Source organism: Caretta caretta, chromosome 4 (assembly GCF_965140235.1).
Source record: "Caretta caretta isolate rCarCar2 chromosome 4, rCarCar1.hap1, whole genome shotgun sequence".
In the NCBI taxonomy this organism is placed as follows: domain Eukaryota; kingdom Metazoa; phylum Chordata; order Testudines; family Cheloniidae; genus Caretta; species Caretta caretta.
This window is the reverse complement of record NC_134209.1, coordinates 54,753,992-54,771,538: the sequence shown is the minus strand read 5'-3', so window position 1 is coordinate 54,771,538 and position 17,547 is coordinate 54,753,992. Positions and strand designations below refer to the sequence as shown.

The 17,547-nt window shown below is 43.9% G+C and overlaps 1 protein-coding gene across 1 annotated transcript in view; it reads right to left on the bottom strand.

The window, feature by feature from the left end:
• The window catches only part of ABHD18 (abhydrolase domain containing 18), a 52,036-nt gene extending 34,605 nt beyond the window's left edge, over positions 1 to 17,431 (bottom strand). Inside the window, exons 1-2 of the mRNA XM_048847319.2 lie at positions 17,212 to 17,431; positions 9,711 to 9,819 (exon numbers count right to left, since the gene is read on the bottom strand). Of these exons, the coding sequence (XP_048703276.1) occupies positions 9,711 to 9,819; positions 17,212 to 17,296 (194 nt within the window). The 5' untranslated portion in view covers positions 17,297 to 17,431. The remainder of the gene's footprint in view (positions 1 to 9,710; positions 9,820 to 17,211) is intronic.
• Between the last annotated feature and the right edge of the window lie 116 nt (positions 17,432 to 17,547).

Genomic DNA, 17,547 nt, shown 5'->3' with positions numbered 1-17,547 from the left:
ATTGCGGTAATCAGCCTCAGTGATCTCTTCAAAGGTCTCATCCAGAACTTGGGCAATGTGCTTGCGCAGGTTTCTTGGGAGAGCCACTGTTGTCCTTGCCCCTGTAAGGCTAACATGTCTGCGCCACTGTGCTGTGAGGGGTGGGGGGACCATGGCTGCACACAGGCAAGCTGCATATGGGCCAGGGTGGAAGCCGCATTGCAGTAGAAGACCCTCCCTTGCTTCCCAGGTCACCCTCAGCAGCGAAGAAGAAAAACTCCTGTGGAACTCCTGTGGAAAATGTGGGGACAGTGTTCAGTATAGGGGCCCCCTGCCGCTGTTGGCTCTCCCCAAGGCACAGAAACCCAGAGGACAGCACAGTTGTGAAACAATCAGTCACGCTTGACCCTGTGCTTACTCACCATTCTGGGGCTCCCATGGGTTATGTGCGCTTGCTTTGGGATGGGCAAATTATGCTATAGTGTAGACTGTGCTTGCCCTTCATTGCGCTGTCTGGTGTGAACAATGCTGCCTCTGTTAAGTGTTGCATTTTGCCTTCACAGATGCAACCTTGAGATCTCAGCCATCCGTGTTATCACCAGCCGAAAGACTCCAAAGAATCAGAAAGAGGCCACGTAGAAGCAAGGAAGACATGTTGCATGAAGTAATGCAGCATTCAAGTAATGAAAATCAAAAAGTGCAGGAGTAGCAGAACAGTGAAAGGAGGAGCACCAGCACAAAAGCACAGTGCTCCAGCAGCAAAGCACGGATCGGCTGACAAGCATAATGGAGTACCAAACAGACTCTATCCAGGTGCTTGTAGCCATGCACTCAAAACTCTTTCCCTTGTGACCCCATGTCACCTCCAGCCCTCTTTCCCCAAAATCCGGGTTCCTACCGCCACCACCGAGCCCTGAAAACTACGACCCTTACCCATTGCACTCAACCCCCATCACCATACAGTATAGCCATCCTGAAGTGCAGCACTCATTACACAGCACTCCAGACAGGAAGACTTAGTATGATAATAGGACATACGCAAATCTGTGATTGTACCATTCCCCTCCCCATCCCACACCCTAGCCCTTTCTGTTTCCCAAGCAATTGTGTTTCTTTTCAAAAAATGAATTTTCTTTTAAATAAATGCATTTTTTGGCTTTGAAAACATTCTTTATTACTACATAAAGTAAAAGATACCTTAGCCCAGGAAAGAAACAGGCACTGCAAGTCAGTGTAGAAAACACAGATTCCTACTAACATTGGAACCATTGCACTTCACTCCCATGCAGGGCACCAGACATTACTGGTGGCTTTCAGCCTCAAATTGCTCCCTCAGGCATCCCTAATCCTTGCAGCCCCGCGCTGGGCCCCTCTAATAGCCCTGCTCTCTGGCTGTTCAAATTCAGCCTCTAGGTATTGAACCTCCGAGTTCCATGCCTGAGTGAATCGTTCACCCTTCCCTTCACAAATGTTATAGAGGGTACACCACGCAGATAGAACCGCGGAGATGCTGTCATTGGCCAGGTCCAGCTTCCCATACAGAGGGTGCCAGCTGCCCTTTAAACAGCCAAAAGCACACTCCACAGCCATTCTGCACCGGCTCAGCCTGTTGTTGAACTGCTCCTTGCTGCTGTCAAGACTCCCTGTGTAGGGTTTCATGAGCCACATAGCATTAAAGGGTAAGCGGGGTCTCCAAGGATCACAAAGGGCATTTTGACTTCCCCTACGGTGATCTTCTGGTCTGGGAAAAAAGTCCCGGCTTGCAGCTTCCTGAACAGGCCAGTGTTCCAAAAGATGCATGAGTCATACACCTTTCCGGGCCAGCCTGCGTTAATGTCAATGAAACGCCCACGGTGATCCACAAGCGCCTGGAGAACCATAGAGAAATACCCCTTCTGATTAATGTACTCGGAGGCTGTCAAGGTTTCCTCCCCACTCTGAACTCTAGGGTACAGATGTGGGGACCCGCATGAAAGACCCCCTAAGCTGATTTCTACCAGCTTAAGTTAAAAACTTCCCCAAGGCACAAACCCTTTCTAGTCCTTGGATGGGTACTGTTGCCACCACCAAGTGAGTTAGACAAAGATTCAGGAAAAGAACCACTTGGCATTCCTGTTCCCTAAAATATCCCCCCGAGTCCCTTCACCCCCTTTCCTGGGGAGGCTTGAGAATAATATACTAACCAAATAAGTAAACCAGATTCTTAAAAAACAGAACTTTATTATAAAGAAAAAAAAAGTAAAAGTAAAAGAAGCACCTCTGTAAAATCAGGATGGAAGGTAACTTTACAGGGTAATCCAATTCAAAACACAGAGGATTCCCCTCTAGGCAAACCTTAACAGGGATAAACCTCCCTCTAAGCATAGGGAAAATTCACAAGCTAAAAACAAAAGATAATTTAACGCGCCTTGCCTTATTTACTTACTCTTTTTGCAATATTGAGACTCATTTTAGGATGATTTTAGGAGAAGGAGTTTTCTGACCTGATGCTTCTCTGCTTCCCCAGAGAACACACAAAAAAGAGCAGAAACAAAGCCTTCCCTCTCCCCAGATTTGGAAGTATCTTCTTTCCCCCACTGGTCCTTTTGGTCAGGTGCCAACCAGGTTATTTGAGCTTCTTAACCCCTTACAGGTAAGGAGGAATTCTAGGCTACCCTCAGCTGTTTGTTATGACAGAGGCTAGGTGGGCTGGTGCCAGAATTGGAGTGCGTGTGTGTCATCTATCACCTCTCCGCAGTTAGGGAAACCCATTTGTGCAAAGCCATCCACAATCTCACGCACGTTACCCAGAGTCACGGTTCTTCTGAGCAGGATGAGATTAATGGCCCTGCAAACTTGCATCAAAACGGTTCCAATGATCAACTTTCCCACTTCAAACTGGTTAGTGACCGATCGGTAGCTCTCTGGAGTTGCCAGCTTCCACATTGCAATAGCCATCTGCTTCTCCACCATCAGGGCAGCTCTCAATCTCATGTCCTTGCGCCGCAGGGTGGGGGCGAGCTCCTCTCACAGTTCCATGAAAGTGACTTTTCTCATCCGAAAGTTCTGCAGCCACTGCTCGTCATCCCAGACTTGCATGACGATGTGATCCCACCACGCAGTGGTTGTTTCCCGAGCCCAAAAGCGGCATTCCACGGTGGTGAGCATGTCTGTGAATGCCACAAGCAAACTCATGTCATATGCGTTACTCGAGTCGATATCATCATCGGAGCCCTCACTGTCACTTTGGATCATAAGGAATAACTCGACTGCCAAACTTGACACGCTAGCGAGACTCGTCAGCATACTCCTCAGCAGTTCAGGCTCCATTCCCGCAGACTGAAAGGGAAGACAGAGCGCGCAATACAAAAAACATTGAAAGATGGTGCCAAATGTGGATGGAAACACAGAAATTGCTGGGATGCGCACCGATGCATCACAGGGTGTTGGGACAGGACGCAGAATGCCCCCCACCCCCTTCCCACAAGCCACAGTGCCAGAATGGGAAGAGGTGCTCTGTGGGATAGCTGCCCATAATGCACCACTCCCAATGCCGCTGCAAGTGCTGCAAATATGGCCACGCCAGTGTGCTTGCAGCTTTCAGTGAGGACAGAATGCAGCGCTTTCCCTACTGCACTCTCCGAAGGTGGGTTTAACTAAAAGCGCTCTACATCTGCAAGTGTAGCCATGCCCTTAGATGCTTCTCACCACAGGCTGGCTGGTTACTTTTCAGTCAGGCTCTCCCCTTTGATCAGCGATTCAGTCGCTTGGTGGTGGTGGTGTCTGTAGATGTAGGTAGGACAGAGAGAGCATGGCAAAATGTGTCTCCCTTTTATCATGTCCTTCCTTTCCTCTTGGCTTTGCGCCCCCCCCCAGTCAAGTGAGCGTTACCTCATCGCAATCCCAAACTGACCAAAGGAAAGGGGTGACTCCCTCAAAGGCCTAATAGATTCTTTTGTTGCTGCCTAAACCAGTGTCCATTGTTCCTGTGAGGCTGGGCTGGGTTTGTTCCATCCATGCCCTGATAAGGCATGAACTGCCTCTCTGTTCCTGGAGAGTTTTTGCATGGGCTTGCTTTAAGCCATGAGGATACATTTTCAGCCTCACCTATAAGCTTACTATAAAATTACTGTAACAATTACTATAATTGTTACATGCTCAGTGCATTATGAGCCTTCCGAAGAGACTCAACATGACAAACTTTGCATTGGATACCACCCAATCATTTTATAAAGATGAACATGGAGGTGTAGTGCAGTGATTCTCAAAGCCGGTCCGCCACTTGTTCAGGGAAAGCCCCTGGTGTGCCGGACCGGTTTGTTTACCTGCCGCGTCCACAGGTTCAGCCGATCGTGGCTCCCACTGGCCGCGGTTCACCGCTCCAGGCCAACGTGCTGGCTGCCCTTCCCGCAGCCCCCTTTGGCCTGGAGAGGCCAAACCTGCGGACACGACAGGTAAACAAACCAGTCCGGAGCGCCAGGGGCTTTCCCTGAACAAGCGGCGAACCGGCTTTGAGAACCACTGGTGTAGGGTGTACACCCGAGGTACAGAGCATCACAAGGTGGTCCAGCTGAGTTCCCCAATGTACATTTGTCTGTCACCAATGTCATGCTGGGGATCGGTGAGGAGATGGGCAATCTGTTGTAGACATGTAGATGTCCTTCAACCAATCTAACAAGGAAAGGATCCTGGGGGATTGTGACCAACATGTCTTAGGTACATGCTGAGTAAATACATTGATCTCAACCACTCTTGCATAGAGTACAGGTGGTAAATGTGTCATGTGGGAGCAGGAGGCCATGTGACCCATGAGTCTTAGGCATGTTCTGATTAATGTTAAGGGTGTGAATGAAGGTGTTGACAAGGCTTAGAATGGTGAGAAACCTGTTCTCTGGCAGACAGGAGCCCATACTACCCTTATGAATTTTATGCTCTAACAAGATGTAAGGGCGACTTCATTCCATTGACTGAGGTCTGATGCAGCAAAGAGATTCAGAACTACTCCAATAGAGTCGTTCAGGTGTTGAGGTGACCAGCTCAAATCAGCCAGTCATTGAGGTAAGAATAGACTAAAATGTCTTTCCTTCTCAGATGAGAAACCATGACTTCCATGCACTTGGGAAGACCCTCAAGAGGGTGAGCGAGAGAGAGGTGCCACAGGGAAGCACTCTGCATTAGTAGTAAGACTTTCCCACAAGTAAGCTGAAATATTTCTTTATGGCCAGGTGAATTGCAATATGAAAGTGTGCGTCTTGTAAGTAGAGTTGCAAACCGATCTTGAGGATCCTAGGTGGTGATTATGGACCTCAGCATCACCATCCTGAACTTGAACCCATGGATGAATTTGAGTCAGAGTTTCAGGACGGGGTGCCATTCCTCTTTCTGCTTATGATCAAAGTAACCCATCCTGCCCTGGAATTCCAACGGCATTCTTTTACTGCTCTGAACTGCTCAGGAAGGAAGTGGACTCCCTGCTACAATATCTCATGAGAGGGGTCCCAGAAGGGATTGGGGATGAGGTGGGGAAGGTTTGCAGGGGACTGAAACTGGATAGAGAATCCTTGTCCAAAGGACTCCAGAACACTTTGGTCCCAGGTAATTTGGTTCCATACCTCCCAAAACAAACAGCTCTCAAAAGGAGAGAAAGAGCTGGATCTGCTGGCTCTACAAGGCTCTCAACTGCACATTCAAACCTCCTATTGCAAGGTAGATGGAAGGTGTGCGTCAGAGGAGGAAGGGGCAGAAGATATCTTCATCTGGAACTTCTGCCTCTTCTTCAGTGGCTCAAACAGTCTCTGCTGTCTGTAATAGTACTCAGATGGTTGTGTCTGCCTCAGACAGGGCCGAGGCTTGTACCATCTCCTTCGTGGAGCAAAGATGCATACACCCAGATAGCAAAAAATTGTCTTTGGTGTCCTTCAACATGCAAATAGCCTCATCTGTATTACTAAAAAAAAGTCAGAATCTTCAAAGGGGAAGCACTCTATGGTTGCTTGAGCCTCCTTCAGTATTCTCAAGGACTGCATTAAGAGGCCCAATAAATTGCTATTATGCTAGCCACTGTAGGTGAGGTGTTGTGAGCAACCTGTATTGAGGTCCATGCAACCAGCTGTCCCTCCTGCACCTGGGGTTTAAATTCCTTGTTGTGTTCCTGTTGGAGTTTGTTGGTGAATTGGGATGCATGATCCCAGTTCAGAAAGCTGCATTTGGCCAGGAGTGCTTGGTAGTTAAAATGAATGCTTATAGGATGGCTGAAGAATACAAATTCCAATCAAAGAGGTCCACCAACATTTTAGGATCTTTAACCCTGGGAGTTGCTTTCTGTGGACCCTGTCGTTTGGACTTCTCTTGGACAGTGACTATGATCAAAGAGTCGAATGTTAGATGGCTAAAGAACTATTCAAAGCCTTTGGAGGTGATCTGATAATGCCTGTCCATTTTCTTAGATATAGGTATCACAGAGGAAGGAGTCCAAAGGTCTCTAACTGGTTCCATTAAGGCAAGCCAGGGGTATTGACTCCATGGGTGTTCCAGGGCTGGAGCACCCATGGGGAAAAAAAATTAGTGGGTGTTTAGCACCCACCAGCAGCCAGATTCTCCCTCCCACCCCCGCAGTGCCTACCGTCCACCAGCAGCCCCACCAATCAACTCCTCCTGCTCCCTCCCAGCACCTCCCACCCACTACAATCAGCTGTTCCGTGGGGGTGGAGCAGGGACAGGTAGAGGCAGGGCACGGGTGGGAGCTTGGGAGAAGAGGTCGGGTGGGGGCAGGGCCTGTGGTGGAACAGGGGGTGAGAATCCCCAGGGTCTGGAGGAAGCTGGTGCCTGTGCATTAAGCTGTTATTTATTGGCACTACCAATCTACTGGGGACCAGAACATGTGCAGAACACGGAGAAGTTTGTATGACTTCTCTTGCCCTATCTTGACTGGGATTTCCAAGATGTCAGCTATCCTCCCAAGAAGTTCTTGGAAGATCCAGCAGTCATCAGGCTGGTTTGAAGCTATAACGGTTCACTGAAGGACAAAAATCACTGTCCGGACATGTTGTGCTTTTGTCTCGTGAAAGTCCTCTTGCTCACTCTCTGCATCAGGTGCATGATCTGCCAGGTGAGTGAGACCTACAAGGGAAGGGTGACCTTGCTCTAGTTGCCTGAGATGCAACAGGAGTCTTGCGAGTAGGATGCATCCCATATAGGGCTCAGGAAGACCATGACTGCATGAGGTTCTGGAAGGAGGTGCAGGCCATGATGAGTCCCGTGCAAAGTACTGCTTGTGATTGTCGCTGTAGTCCCTCATGTGGATTTCTGAATGCTCTTTCAGGCAGAGTAGGCTCATAAGGGTCCAGGGACCAAAGCAGTTGGGTGAAGCAGATCTCTTGAGTAGGACCACAAGGCTTCTGAGCTGGTGGCACTGGGTTTCTTAATAGAAGAGAGCAATGGAAACTCAGGCTATTCCAGAACTGTCAACTCTCCCAGTCCTGTGAACTGTGCAGGTACTGCAAAGAGAGGCTCCAGAGGTGAAGATTCAGAAGGAAGGGTTGCCGGTACCATCATCAAGTTGGTGTGAAAGATGTCAGTACCAAGGTTTTAGTTACCAAAGGCACAGTCTTGGTCAGAATGTGCTTTCAGTGCTGGTCCAGAGAGATATGAAGAGTGCTCTTGAGGCTGGTTTCAGTGTCAGCTGCTTGGATCGTTGGTAACAGATACTGGGAACATCAATGGCTATTGAAAAGTGCACCAAGGCCAGTAGAACCCGATCTGAGCCTGGACTTCCCTCCTAGAGTGATCTGTTTGGAACTGGAGAGGACGATCTATGTCTCCCATGACCATGCAAACAGTGTTCCTTCAGGCCTCTCTCTTTAGAGGACTGGGCTGCAGTGAAGGATGTTCTCGCTGACTCTGGAGTGGAGGAATGGCACAAACACAGAGGCAGAGATGGCAGGCATTCCTTCCTGCAGTCACAGGAGGTAAGAATGAAGTGGAAAGCAACTGAGTCTGCCCCTGCCCTTTATACATTTGTCTACAAAGTGCTGGAGGGTGCACAGGTCACAGGTGCAGCCCCAGCAGACATTGCTACTCAAAGGGTCTCATGTGCATGAGGTTCAGGTGCACCTGAAGTGGAACATATGTGGACAATCCACTTAAAGAATCCTACATTTTGGAATTAATTTAACCAGTGATAATCCTTAAAATACCTTGGAATAGTTTAAACCATTATTACTAGTATTAGCATTAAATCAGTGCCAACTAAGACTGAGGCCTCATTGTGCGAGGCACTGTACAAATATAAAACAGACTCCACCCCTGAGAGATTACAAACTAAATAGTACATCTCGCTGAAAAATTTATGATAACGTTTTTCCCCTGTAAAAAAAATGCTGTTTCATTGAAACTGAAATTTTCTGAGAGAATGCGGTGATTTTGAAAAATTTCATTTTTAAAAAAATTGAAAAGTATTTTGATAAGGTCAAAATGCTGTTTTGATTTTTTTAATATTATATTCTAAAAAATTAAAGATGTCAAAATAAAAATTAAATGTTTTGATTTACCCAAAACAAAATGTTTTCAAAAATTTTGTTTTGCAGTAAATTTTGAAATTTAGTTTTTGTTTGAATTTGGACAACTCTAAACAGACAAACGGTTGGGAAAAGAGGCTAAGCTATCTAATTCCCATTTAAAGATGTGTTGTAAGGTTACTACTATATCTCTCTGGTAGTCCCAATGTACATTTACAGATCTCCACCAACTGCTCCAGACAAAACTTTCCCAACAACAGTTTCTTGCTCAATGTATTCCTTTGCTTGTAGTGTTTATGTTTGGACAAAGTCAATTTCTCAGAAATTTAGATCTGTAATTTCCATTTTAGCCTAATATGATATATTATTCATTTTATACACTCAATTATTCAATATTTAAATTTTAAGAAACCCACAGTACGTTGCTCGTATAAAAGCAAAAGCCTTTTAAAATCAATCCACTCAAAGATTCTTCAAGGGGAATTAACATCGTATTAAACTATTTTACATTAAATTTTTGGGAATATATCATGCTAACATATAAACCTTAAACAAGCATGAAATCAAAACCTGCAGACCAAAAGCTCTTTCTTGTTCTTAATCAACTCTAAAAAGAGATTTTTCTCTCTATATAACTCATTAAAAATGGATGTGCAAAACGTAGCCATAGTTTTTCAAAGAGAAACCAAATGGAGAAAGCAAGGCATATACCTATCCTACATTGTATGTTTTAAAGGTTATATTTGGCAAACTAACTTCTTTATAAACCTTTAAGTAAAAGAGAAACCTAGTTACTTCTTTTTTAATTTTAGAGGAGATGCCTCCTTCCATGGTGTTTCACAAGCTTTGTCCTTGGACAACACAACCTATCTAGCTAGCTTTATATAAATTCAAGATCTTTTAAAATATGTTATCCTACACCACCATGTTTAAGTTTCCATTAATTGGATTCTTTGTTTTTAAACAGACTTTTTAACAGCAACATGTATTTTTTTCTTACCATAAAATAGTTTAGTCTATAAATGCATTAATTTAAAAATTAAAATATTTAGTTAATTTCTGAAGTCTAATTAATCCTATAATGTTTTGTTTTACTTTTTTTTAGAAAATTGAAAATAAAACATTGTATTTTTAGTAAAAAACATTTATCTGTTCATAGTCTTTAAACTAAATTTACTTAGATTAACAGTATGAAATATTCTGTGATTTTTTTTTTCTGTGAGGGAAAATAATTACCTTTTCAGATCTTCTGGTCTTCCCCATCCTTGGATGAAAAGTTTAGTGAGGAGAAGCCGTCTGTACAAAATATCCAGTTTACTCACACCCATTAGTAGCAAGCTAACATCTAAAAGGAGAAAATAAGGCCTTAAGTAGGTGGTTTGGAAGAATATTTATTTTTTCTTCTCAGCCAAGAAGCAGACACAGCAAAGAAGCTCAACAAGGCACCACAGCCCCTCTGAGGGAAAGTCAAACCCAAGTGAAAGGGAGCAAAGCCCAGAGTCCAACTGATCATATTTTGAACACCTGCATAATCTGTAGTGCTTAATTTTGAGGGCTCAGGTAGGCACAACTTAGAAGAAAACCTTTCTACTCCCATTCAGTCCCTGAATTCCACTCTCATCTTCCAGAGAAAAACTGCAGAAGTAAAACTATCATTTTGATGTAACAAACTGTGATGCAGCCTATTCTGTAAAATTGGATTTGAAACATAGATATGGTCCTTCAATTTTAGATGCTAGAAGAAATTCAGATTCATGTTCCATCAGCTACATTTCAACCTCTTTCATCTGTTCTAGTCTCAATTTATGAATAGACATGAAACATTTTAATTATAATTTCAAATACAGTTAAATTTCTGACCAAAAACAAACCTGTAAGGAAATGTAATCAGTTACTTCCATATTCAAAGGAAAACTAATTATCCAAAGTTACCAGAGTGATAAGTGCTTATTTTATCCACAAACAAGTGTTATGTTTTTATATCAGTACACAATAGTATCATGAAAATAATCTGGAAGGAATGCATCTTAATTGTAATTAGATTATTTTGTTCTACAAAGGGGTAAACTTTGAGGGACACAAAGCAGGTTACTCAGTGGTGTTAGAAATTCCCAGATCACAATAATGCTGCCAAGTTTTAGGAATGGAATCCTTGTAGATTAAGAGAGCTTGAAAATATGTGGGGAGTTTGATTTACTTGCAGATGTAAGAGAAACATATATGCTCTGTGGAATAACATCTATTTATCATGCTGAGAGTAGGCCATTTTACATGAACTAATCTGAGTGGAAAAAATGCTTTTCAGATCTGTGAAGACCTCATTATCATTAATCCAGTTTTTCATGGAAAGCTCTTTTATAGAACAGACATATTACTTTTTGTCACCTTTGCACTATGAGCATCCTATTACTTAAAAAACTAATCCCATGATTAGCAGAGCTTTGTTACCACTTCTCCCTACATTTCTCAGTGCATACAAATTCTAGAAAATTTGTAATGCACTTTAAATTGCAATTCTCTTTGAAGTCAAGACACAGACATATTACTGAGGTACTGAAGTGAGAGGCTGCTATTCAGCAGGCAATTATATGGTCCCAATATGTATCATTAAATTTGCTTGGCTTTAACTTTGTGATCAGTACTATAACTCAGAAAGGAAAGTCCATTTCCTTCAACAATATATAAAAAGAAAGCTTTCATTCAGATTACAACAGATCCCTATGAAAATGCATGAGACTGATGCTAAGCATATGGATACTTGCTAGAAATGTGGGGTACAGGAACACTGCTGCAGAAGTGCCTTGTCCTTACTGAGTTTTGGAAGAATATACTGGCTGAAATTAATTTTATTCTTAATTCCCCATTTAACTATTCTGTTTACAACTTGTTTGTTCTTGCAAGCCTGAAGTGATTGTACCTCAAAGATTCATCAGAGTGATTCCTCCCACAGGCCTCTGAGATGGCTAAGAAAATAATATTGCAAAATTAGCATTCTTCAGAGAAGTGCTGCAATGAATTGAGAGTTAGCAGCTCTGAGACAGTAACTGAGGCTTCAGCTACACTGGAAAGGGTTTGCTGATAGAGCTATACCAGCAAATCCTCCTAATGGAGACGCAGCTTATACCAGCAACATTTATTTTGTCGGTATAGTTTATACCGGTTCCCCAAACAAAAGTTATAATGGTAAAAGGACTTATTTGAAGGTATAACTGCCTCTACATAAGGACTTTTGCCACCCTTGGTTAAGGGGTGTGACTGGAAAATCATAATATCAAAATCCTTGACAGCATTCCTTTCAGTGAAGGATGCTTCTTACTTATGTTGAAGTTTGATCAGTAAATAGTATTTACTGACAAAAATTTTAGTTAAAAACCTACACTTACTAAAATAATGCGAAGCCACTTCTGTGCTCTTGATACACCAGGCAAAAAAGTTAAGCTATTGGTTGTGTGCATCACAGAGCATATGATCTTCCAATTAAAGTTTCAGGATTTTTCTACACCTAAGAAAACAGATGATTTTGTATCAACTAAAAAATTAAATGTATAACAAAACACCATTTGTTGTATGAAACATGTACTGATAAATGGGATAATCAGCATATTTCCAAATCTCTATCCACTGAATGATCTAAGGAACCTTGCTTACAACCCTACTGACAATGGAAGTTAATTTATGCAATTGTAATTTTTATTCATCTAGTTTTGTATCTGAAGTGCTGTTAACTTGAGCCCATACCACACTCCAATTGCAAGCTTTTTTAAATATAAAAAAATGATCAGTATTCACACCCTAATAATGCAGTACTTCGCATGTCTATAAGGCCAACTATTGAAGGATCTCAGTCATTTGTAAACAAAATAAAAACTAATATATAGAATAAATGTCTATTTTTGTAAGCAGACACTTCAAACTTCAAAAACAGACTTCAACGAGAAACTACAAAACTGGAATTAATTTGCAAACTTGACACCATCAAATTATGCCTGAATAAAGACTGGGAGTGGCTGGGTCACTACAAAAAATAATTTTCCCTCTGATACTAATACTTTCTTGTCAACTGTTTGGAATGGGCGACATCCACCCTAATTGAATTGGCCTCATTAGCACTGACCCCCCACTTAGTAAGGCAACTCCCATATTTTTATGTGCTGTATATTTATACCTGCTTACTGTATTTTTCACTCCATCTGGTGAAGTGGGTTATAGCCCACGAAAGCTTATGCCCAAATAAATTTGTTAGTCTCTTAGGTGCCACAAGAACTCCTCGCTGTTTTTCTGATACAGACTAACACAGCTACCCCTCTGAAACCTATATTCAAACTGAAAAGGAGTACTTGTGGCACCTTAGAGACTAACCAATTTATTTGAGCATAAGCTTTCGTGAGCTACAGTGAGCTGTAGCTCACGAAAGCTTATGCTCAAATAAATTGGTTAGTCTCTAAGGTGCCACAAGTACTCCTTTTCTTTTTGCGAATACAGATTAACACGGCTGTTACTCTGAAACCTATACTCAAACTGAATCTGTGTAACATAACCCCTCCCTGACTCCCCAAAATACTGCTACTCCAAAGAAGCAGTAATGGTCCTAAATTCTGACATAAAATTTAAGGGACAGAAATAAGTGCTTTATAACCACTGAAAAGTCAGGACATTTTGCTTTCTAGTAGTATGAAGTCTTAATTCCTAGCCCTGCCAGTCTCAAGCAGCGAATTTTAAAGTCCGTTATTCTGATCCCCATCTTGCTTCATTTATCCCACTGTCCTTCCTTCAATACCTTCTAATCTTTTAAAATTAGATTAATGAACAGCTTCAGTCATATAAAATAATCTGAGACATGACATCAGTCACGTTAGTATTGAAACGTGTATGTGAGGACCATCAGAACATGATTTTAAAGATAGATATCTTGCAACATGCCAAGATCATAAACACTTGGGTAAACCAGTAAAACTGCTTTCAGAACCTTTCTTTTTCAGAAAGGAGAGATATAACTCTGCTGCAACTAGGGCAATAATCCATATAAAATGAAGGGAAAAGGCACCATTGCCAAGGTTAGACCCACCCCAAAACCAAACATCCCTTGCAAAACAAATTTTGCTTCCTTAATTACCAAGAAACCTTGAAAATTGCTGCTTGGTTCTAGCTACTGTTCTTGGCTGCTGCTCAGTGCTGATCTATAATGACTCTCTTACTAGTAAATATTTTATTGATCTCAATTGTCTTTCCTCCTTTGCTAATGTGTTTTTTTACCCTGTTTATTACATTTTATTCACCTGATTTCTTAACTACGCTAAGCATTACTGCCTGTTAATTCTGCTAGTCTTCCAGTCAAATTATTAAAAAAAAATCTGATCGCTACACAAGCTGTTACTCCATTTCTGTTAAGGGGCCACATAGCAATATGGATTTCAATCATCAAGTTGGAAAAAAAAAAAAAAGTTTCCAAAAATGGAGTCATATCCCTCTAGTTACGTATCACCAATTAGAAGCTCACTCAACAGAAGGGCTTTTGGTTCAGTTTATCTATTAGCAATCAGTAAATGAGATGTACTTTGAACAGATCTGAGGTTGGCCAGGATAACGGATATTAGATCAGAAGTACAAGTGATTTTAAGAAAATAAACTGATATTACATCAACCCCAAAACACACTGCTGGACAACTGGAGCATGTTAAAAGGATGCTAGGACACAGGATGAGACTATTCCTTGTATTCAATTAACTGCATTGGTTCACATTAGGACTGCCCAGCAGCTCAGGACCATTTGAAATAAAGAGGACTGAAACTAGGAGTAACAGTCCCTCTCCGCCGCCAGCCCATTGGAAAGGGTTCAGAAAAGGGCTACAAGAATGATTCAGAGTCTGGAAAACATGACTTACACTGAAATACTTAAGAAGCTCTCTTTATCTCAATATACTCTATACTCAATGTAGGCATGCCCCAATCCCATGCCCTGACCCCCCCCAACCCAGAACCCCTTCTTGCACCCCAAACCCCTCATCCCCGGCCCCACCCCAGAGCCTGCACTGCCAGCCCAGATTCCCTCCTGCACCCCAATCCTCTGCCCCAGCCCAGAGCCCCCTCCCACACCCTGAGCCCCTCATTACCGGCCCCACCCCGCAGCCCTCACACCCACACTCCAGCCTTCTGCCCCAGCCCTGAGCCCCTCCCATGCCCCAAACCCCTCATCCCCAGGTCCATTGGATCGCGGGCATCAACAATTTTCTTCAACTGGGTCCCCAGAAAAAAAGTTTGAAAAACACTGATGCAGGGTATATACCAAGGTACATATCCACAGGCTTCAGACAGGTCTTTACTAGCCTAAGCCAGCGGTTCTCAACCAGGGGTACGGACACCCCTGGGGGTATGCAGAGGTCTTTCAGGGGGTACATCAACTTATCTAGATATTTGCCTAGTTTTACAACAGGCTACGTAAAATGCACTAGTGCAGCAATTCTCAAACTGTGGGTCAGGACACCAAAGTGGTTCATAACCCCGTTTTAATGGGGTTGCCTGGGCTGGCATTAGACTTGCTAGGGCTTGGGGCTGAAGCCAAAGTCTGAGCCCCACCACCCAGGATGGAAGCTGAAGCCAGAGGGATTCAGCCCTGGGAGGTGGGGCTCAGGTTTCCACTTTGGCGGGGCTTAGGTTACAGTCCCCCTGCCCAGGGCTGAAGCCCTCAAGCTTTGTCCCCTTCCCTGCAGAGTGGTGGGGTCAGGCTTCAGTCCCGCAGCCCAGGGTGGTGGGGCTGAGGTTTCAGTCCCCCTTCCTGGGGTCATGCAATAATTTTTGTTGTCAGAAGGGGGTCACGGTGCAATGAAGTTTGAGAAACCCTACACTAGTGAAATCACTACAAACTAAAATTCCATACAATCACTTGTTTATACTGCTCTATATACTATACACTGAAATGTAAGTATAATATTTATATTCCAATTGATTTATTTTATCATTATATGGTAAAAATGAGAAAGTAAGCAATTTTTCAATAACAGGATGCTGTGACACTTTTATATTTTATGTCTGATTTTGTAAGCAGATAGCTTTTAAGTGAGGTGAAACTTGGGGTAAGCAAGACAAATCAGACTCCTGAGAGAGGTACAGTAGTCTGGAAAGGCTGAGAGCCACTGGTCTAAGCAATGTCTCACTGTCTACATTGCTATTTATACCTATGCTTGGGGGACCAGGCGTATATGTACGCTACACATCGCCATAAGAAGTGGGCTGTTTAGAAGTCTACTTTATGATCATAGTGGCCCCCCTCTGGCCTTAAAATCTATCAATTTAGTGCCAGGATACTAACTATAAAATTGAATAAGAGGGGAGAAATGACCAATGGATGGTCTACTGTGGTTAGTTACTGCCAGTTTTATTTTTAAAACTAACCATTTACACTATGACATAAGATTGATGATACTTAGGGGAGAGGAACACAAAATTCTAGTAAAATTTACAGTAACTAAGTGTCCTAATATTCTGAATTTCATTCAATCAAAAGTTGTAAACTGTTCTAGGGATGGTGAAATGTAGGCCACGTTTTTTTTTTGTTTTTTTTTTTTAAAAAGACACTACTAAACTATGAGAATGTTAGGTCCAACAAGCCCAGTATCCTGTCCTCTGACAGGTTTCAGAGGAACAGCCGTGTTAGTCTGTATTCACAAAAAGAAAAGGAATACTTGTGGCACCTTAGAGACTAACCAATTTATTTGAGCATGAGCTTCCGTGAGCTACAGCTCACTTCATCAGATGTTTACCGTGGAAACATCTGATGTCTGCTGCAGTTTCCACGGTAAACATCTGATGAAGTGAGCTGTAGCTCACGAAAGCTCATGCTCAAATAAATTGGTTAGTCTCTAAGGTGCCACAAGTATTCCTTTTCTTTCTGTCCTCTGACAGTGGCCAATGGTAGGTGCCCCAAAGGGAATGAACAGACAGGTTGTCATCAAGTGATCCATGCCCTGTCATCCAATCCCAGTCTCTGGCAATCAGAGGCTAGGGACGCCATTGATGGACCTATCTTCCAAGAATTTATCTAGCTTTCTTTTGAACCCCGTTATAGTATTGGCCTTCACAACACCCTCTGGCAAGGAGTTTCAGAGGTTGACAGTGCGTTGAGTGAAAAAATACTTTCTTGTGTTTGTTTTAAACCTGCTACCTATTAATTTCATTTGGTGGCCCCTTGTTCTTGTATTATGGGGAGGAGTAAATAACACTTCCTTATTTACTTTCTCTACACCACTCATGATTTTATAGACCTCTATCATATCCCCCCTAATCGTCTCTTTTCCAAGCTATTACCTTCCACTGTAGGTTGGAGAAGAATGAAGCCAAAGCTGTGATAAGACTGGATTAGTTTCGCAGAGGTTTTCTGGAGCGGGGCAGGTGAGCGAGCGGTGACAAAATCGATTTAAACGGACACATAGCGACGTGCCTTCAAACAGCAGTCACGACCGCGTCGGGGTGGGGGCACGGCCACAGCCAGGTGCTGGAACTAGGGATACACAGTTTTCGCTTTCAGAACCCCGCGATAAGATTGTTTCAGCACCACTGGGCACCTGCTGCTACGCAGACCCGGAGAGAAGCGCACACGCTGGGCACCAGCTGGCCAAGGCAGGGCAAGCGCTCTCCCGCCAAGGGAGCAGGAAGGGCGGCGGGCCGGGCACCCACAGGGAGAGGATGGCAGGGCGAGCCCGGCTTCCCGCACCCCTGAGGATGGAGGCGCCGAGTTACTGACCGCAGGCGGACAGGGCCCTTCTCCTTCGAGTCGCGCGTCCCCAGCAGCAAACGAGAGCGACGCCGTCCCCACCCACGCCCCGCATGGAGGCGCGTCGGGCAGCACGTCCCCGCCTGCGGCCGGAGACTCCCACCGCCCGACACTTTCCCGGGGTCACTCACTGAGCCGGGCAGGCGGCTTCCCGCGCCCCCTGCGGCCGCACATGGGGGAAGGGCCAGCCAGTCTCGATGGCGTGGGGCGGGGAAGGGCTGAAGGTCGCTACCGGGGCGGTGCTACCCCGCAGCCGGCCCCTTCCGGAGCGCAGACGAGTAGCGGACTAGGGAGGAGAGTAGCTGC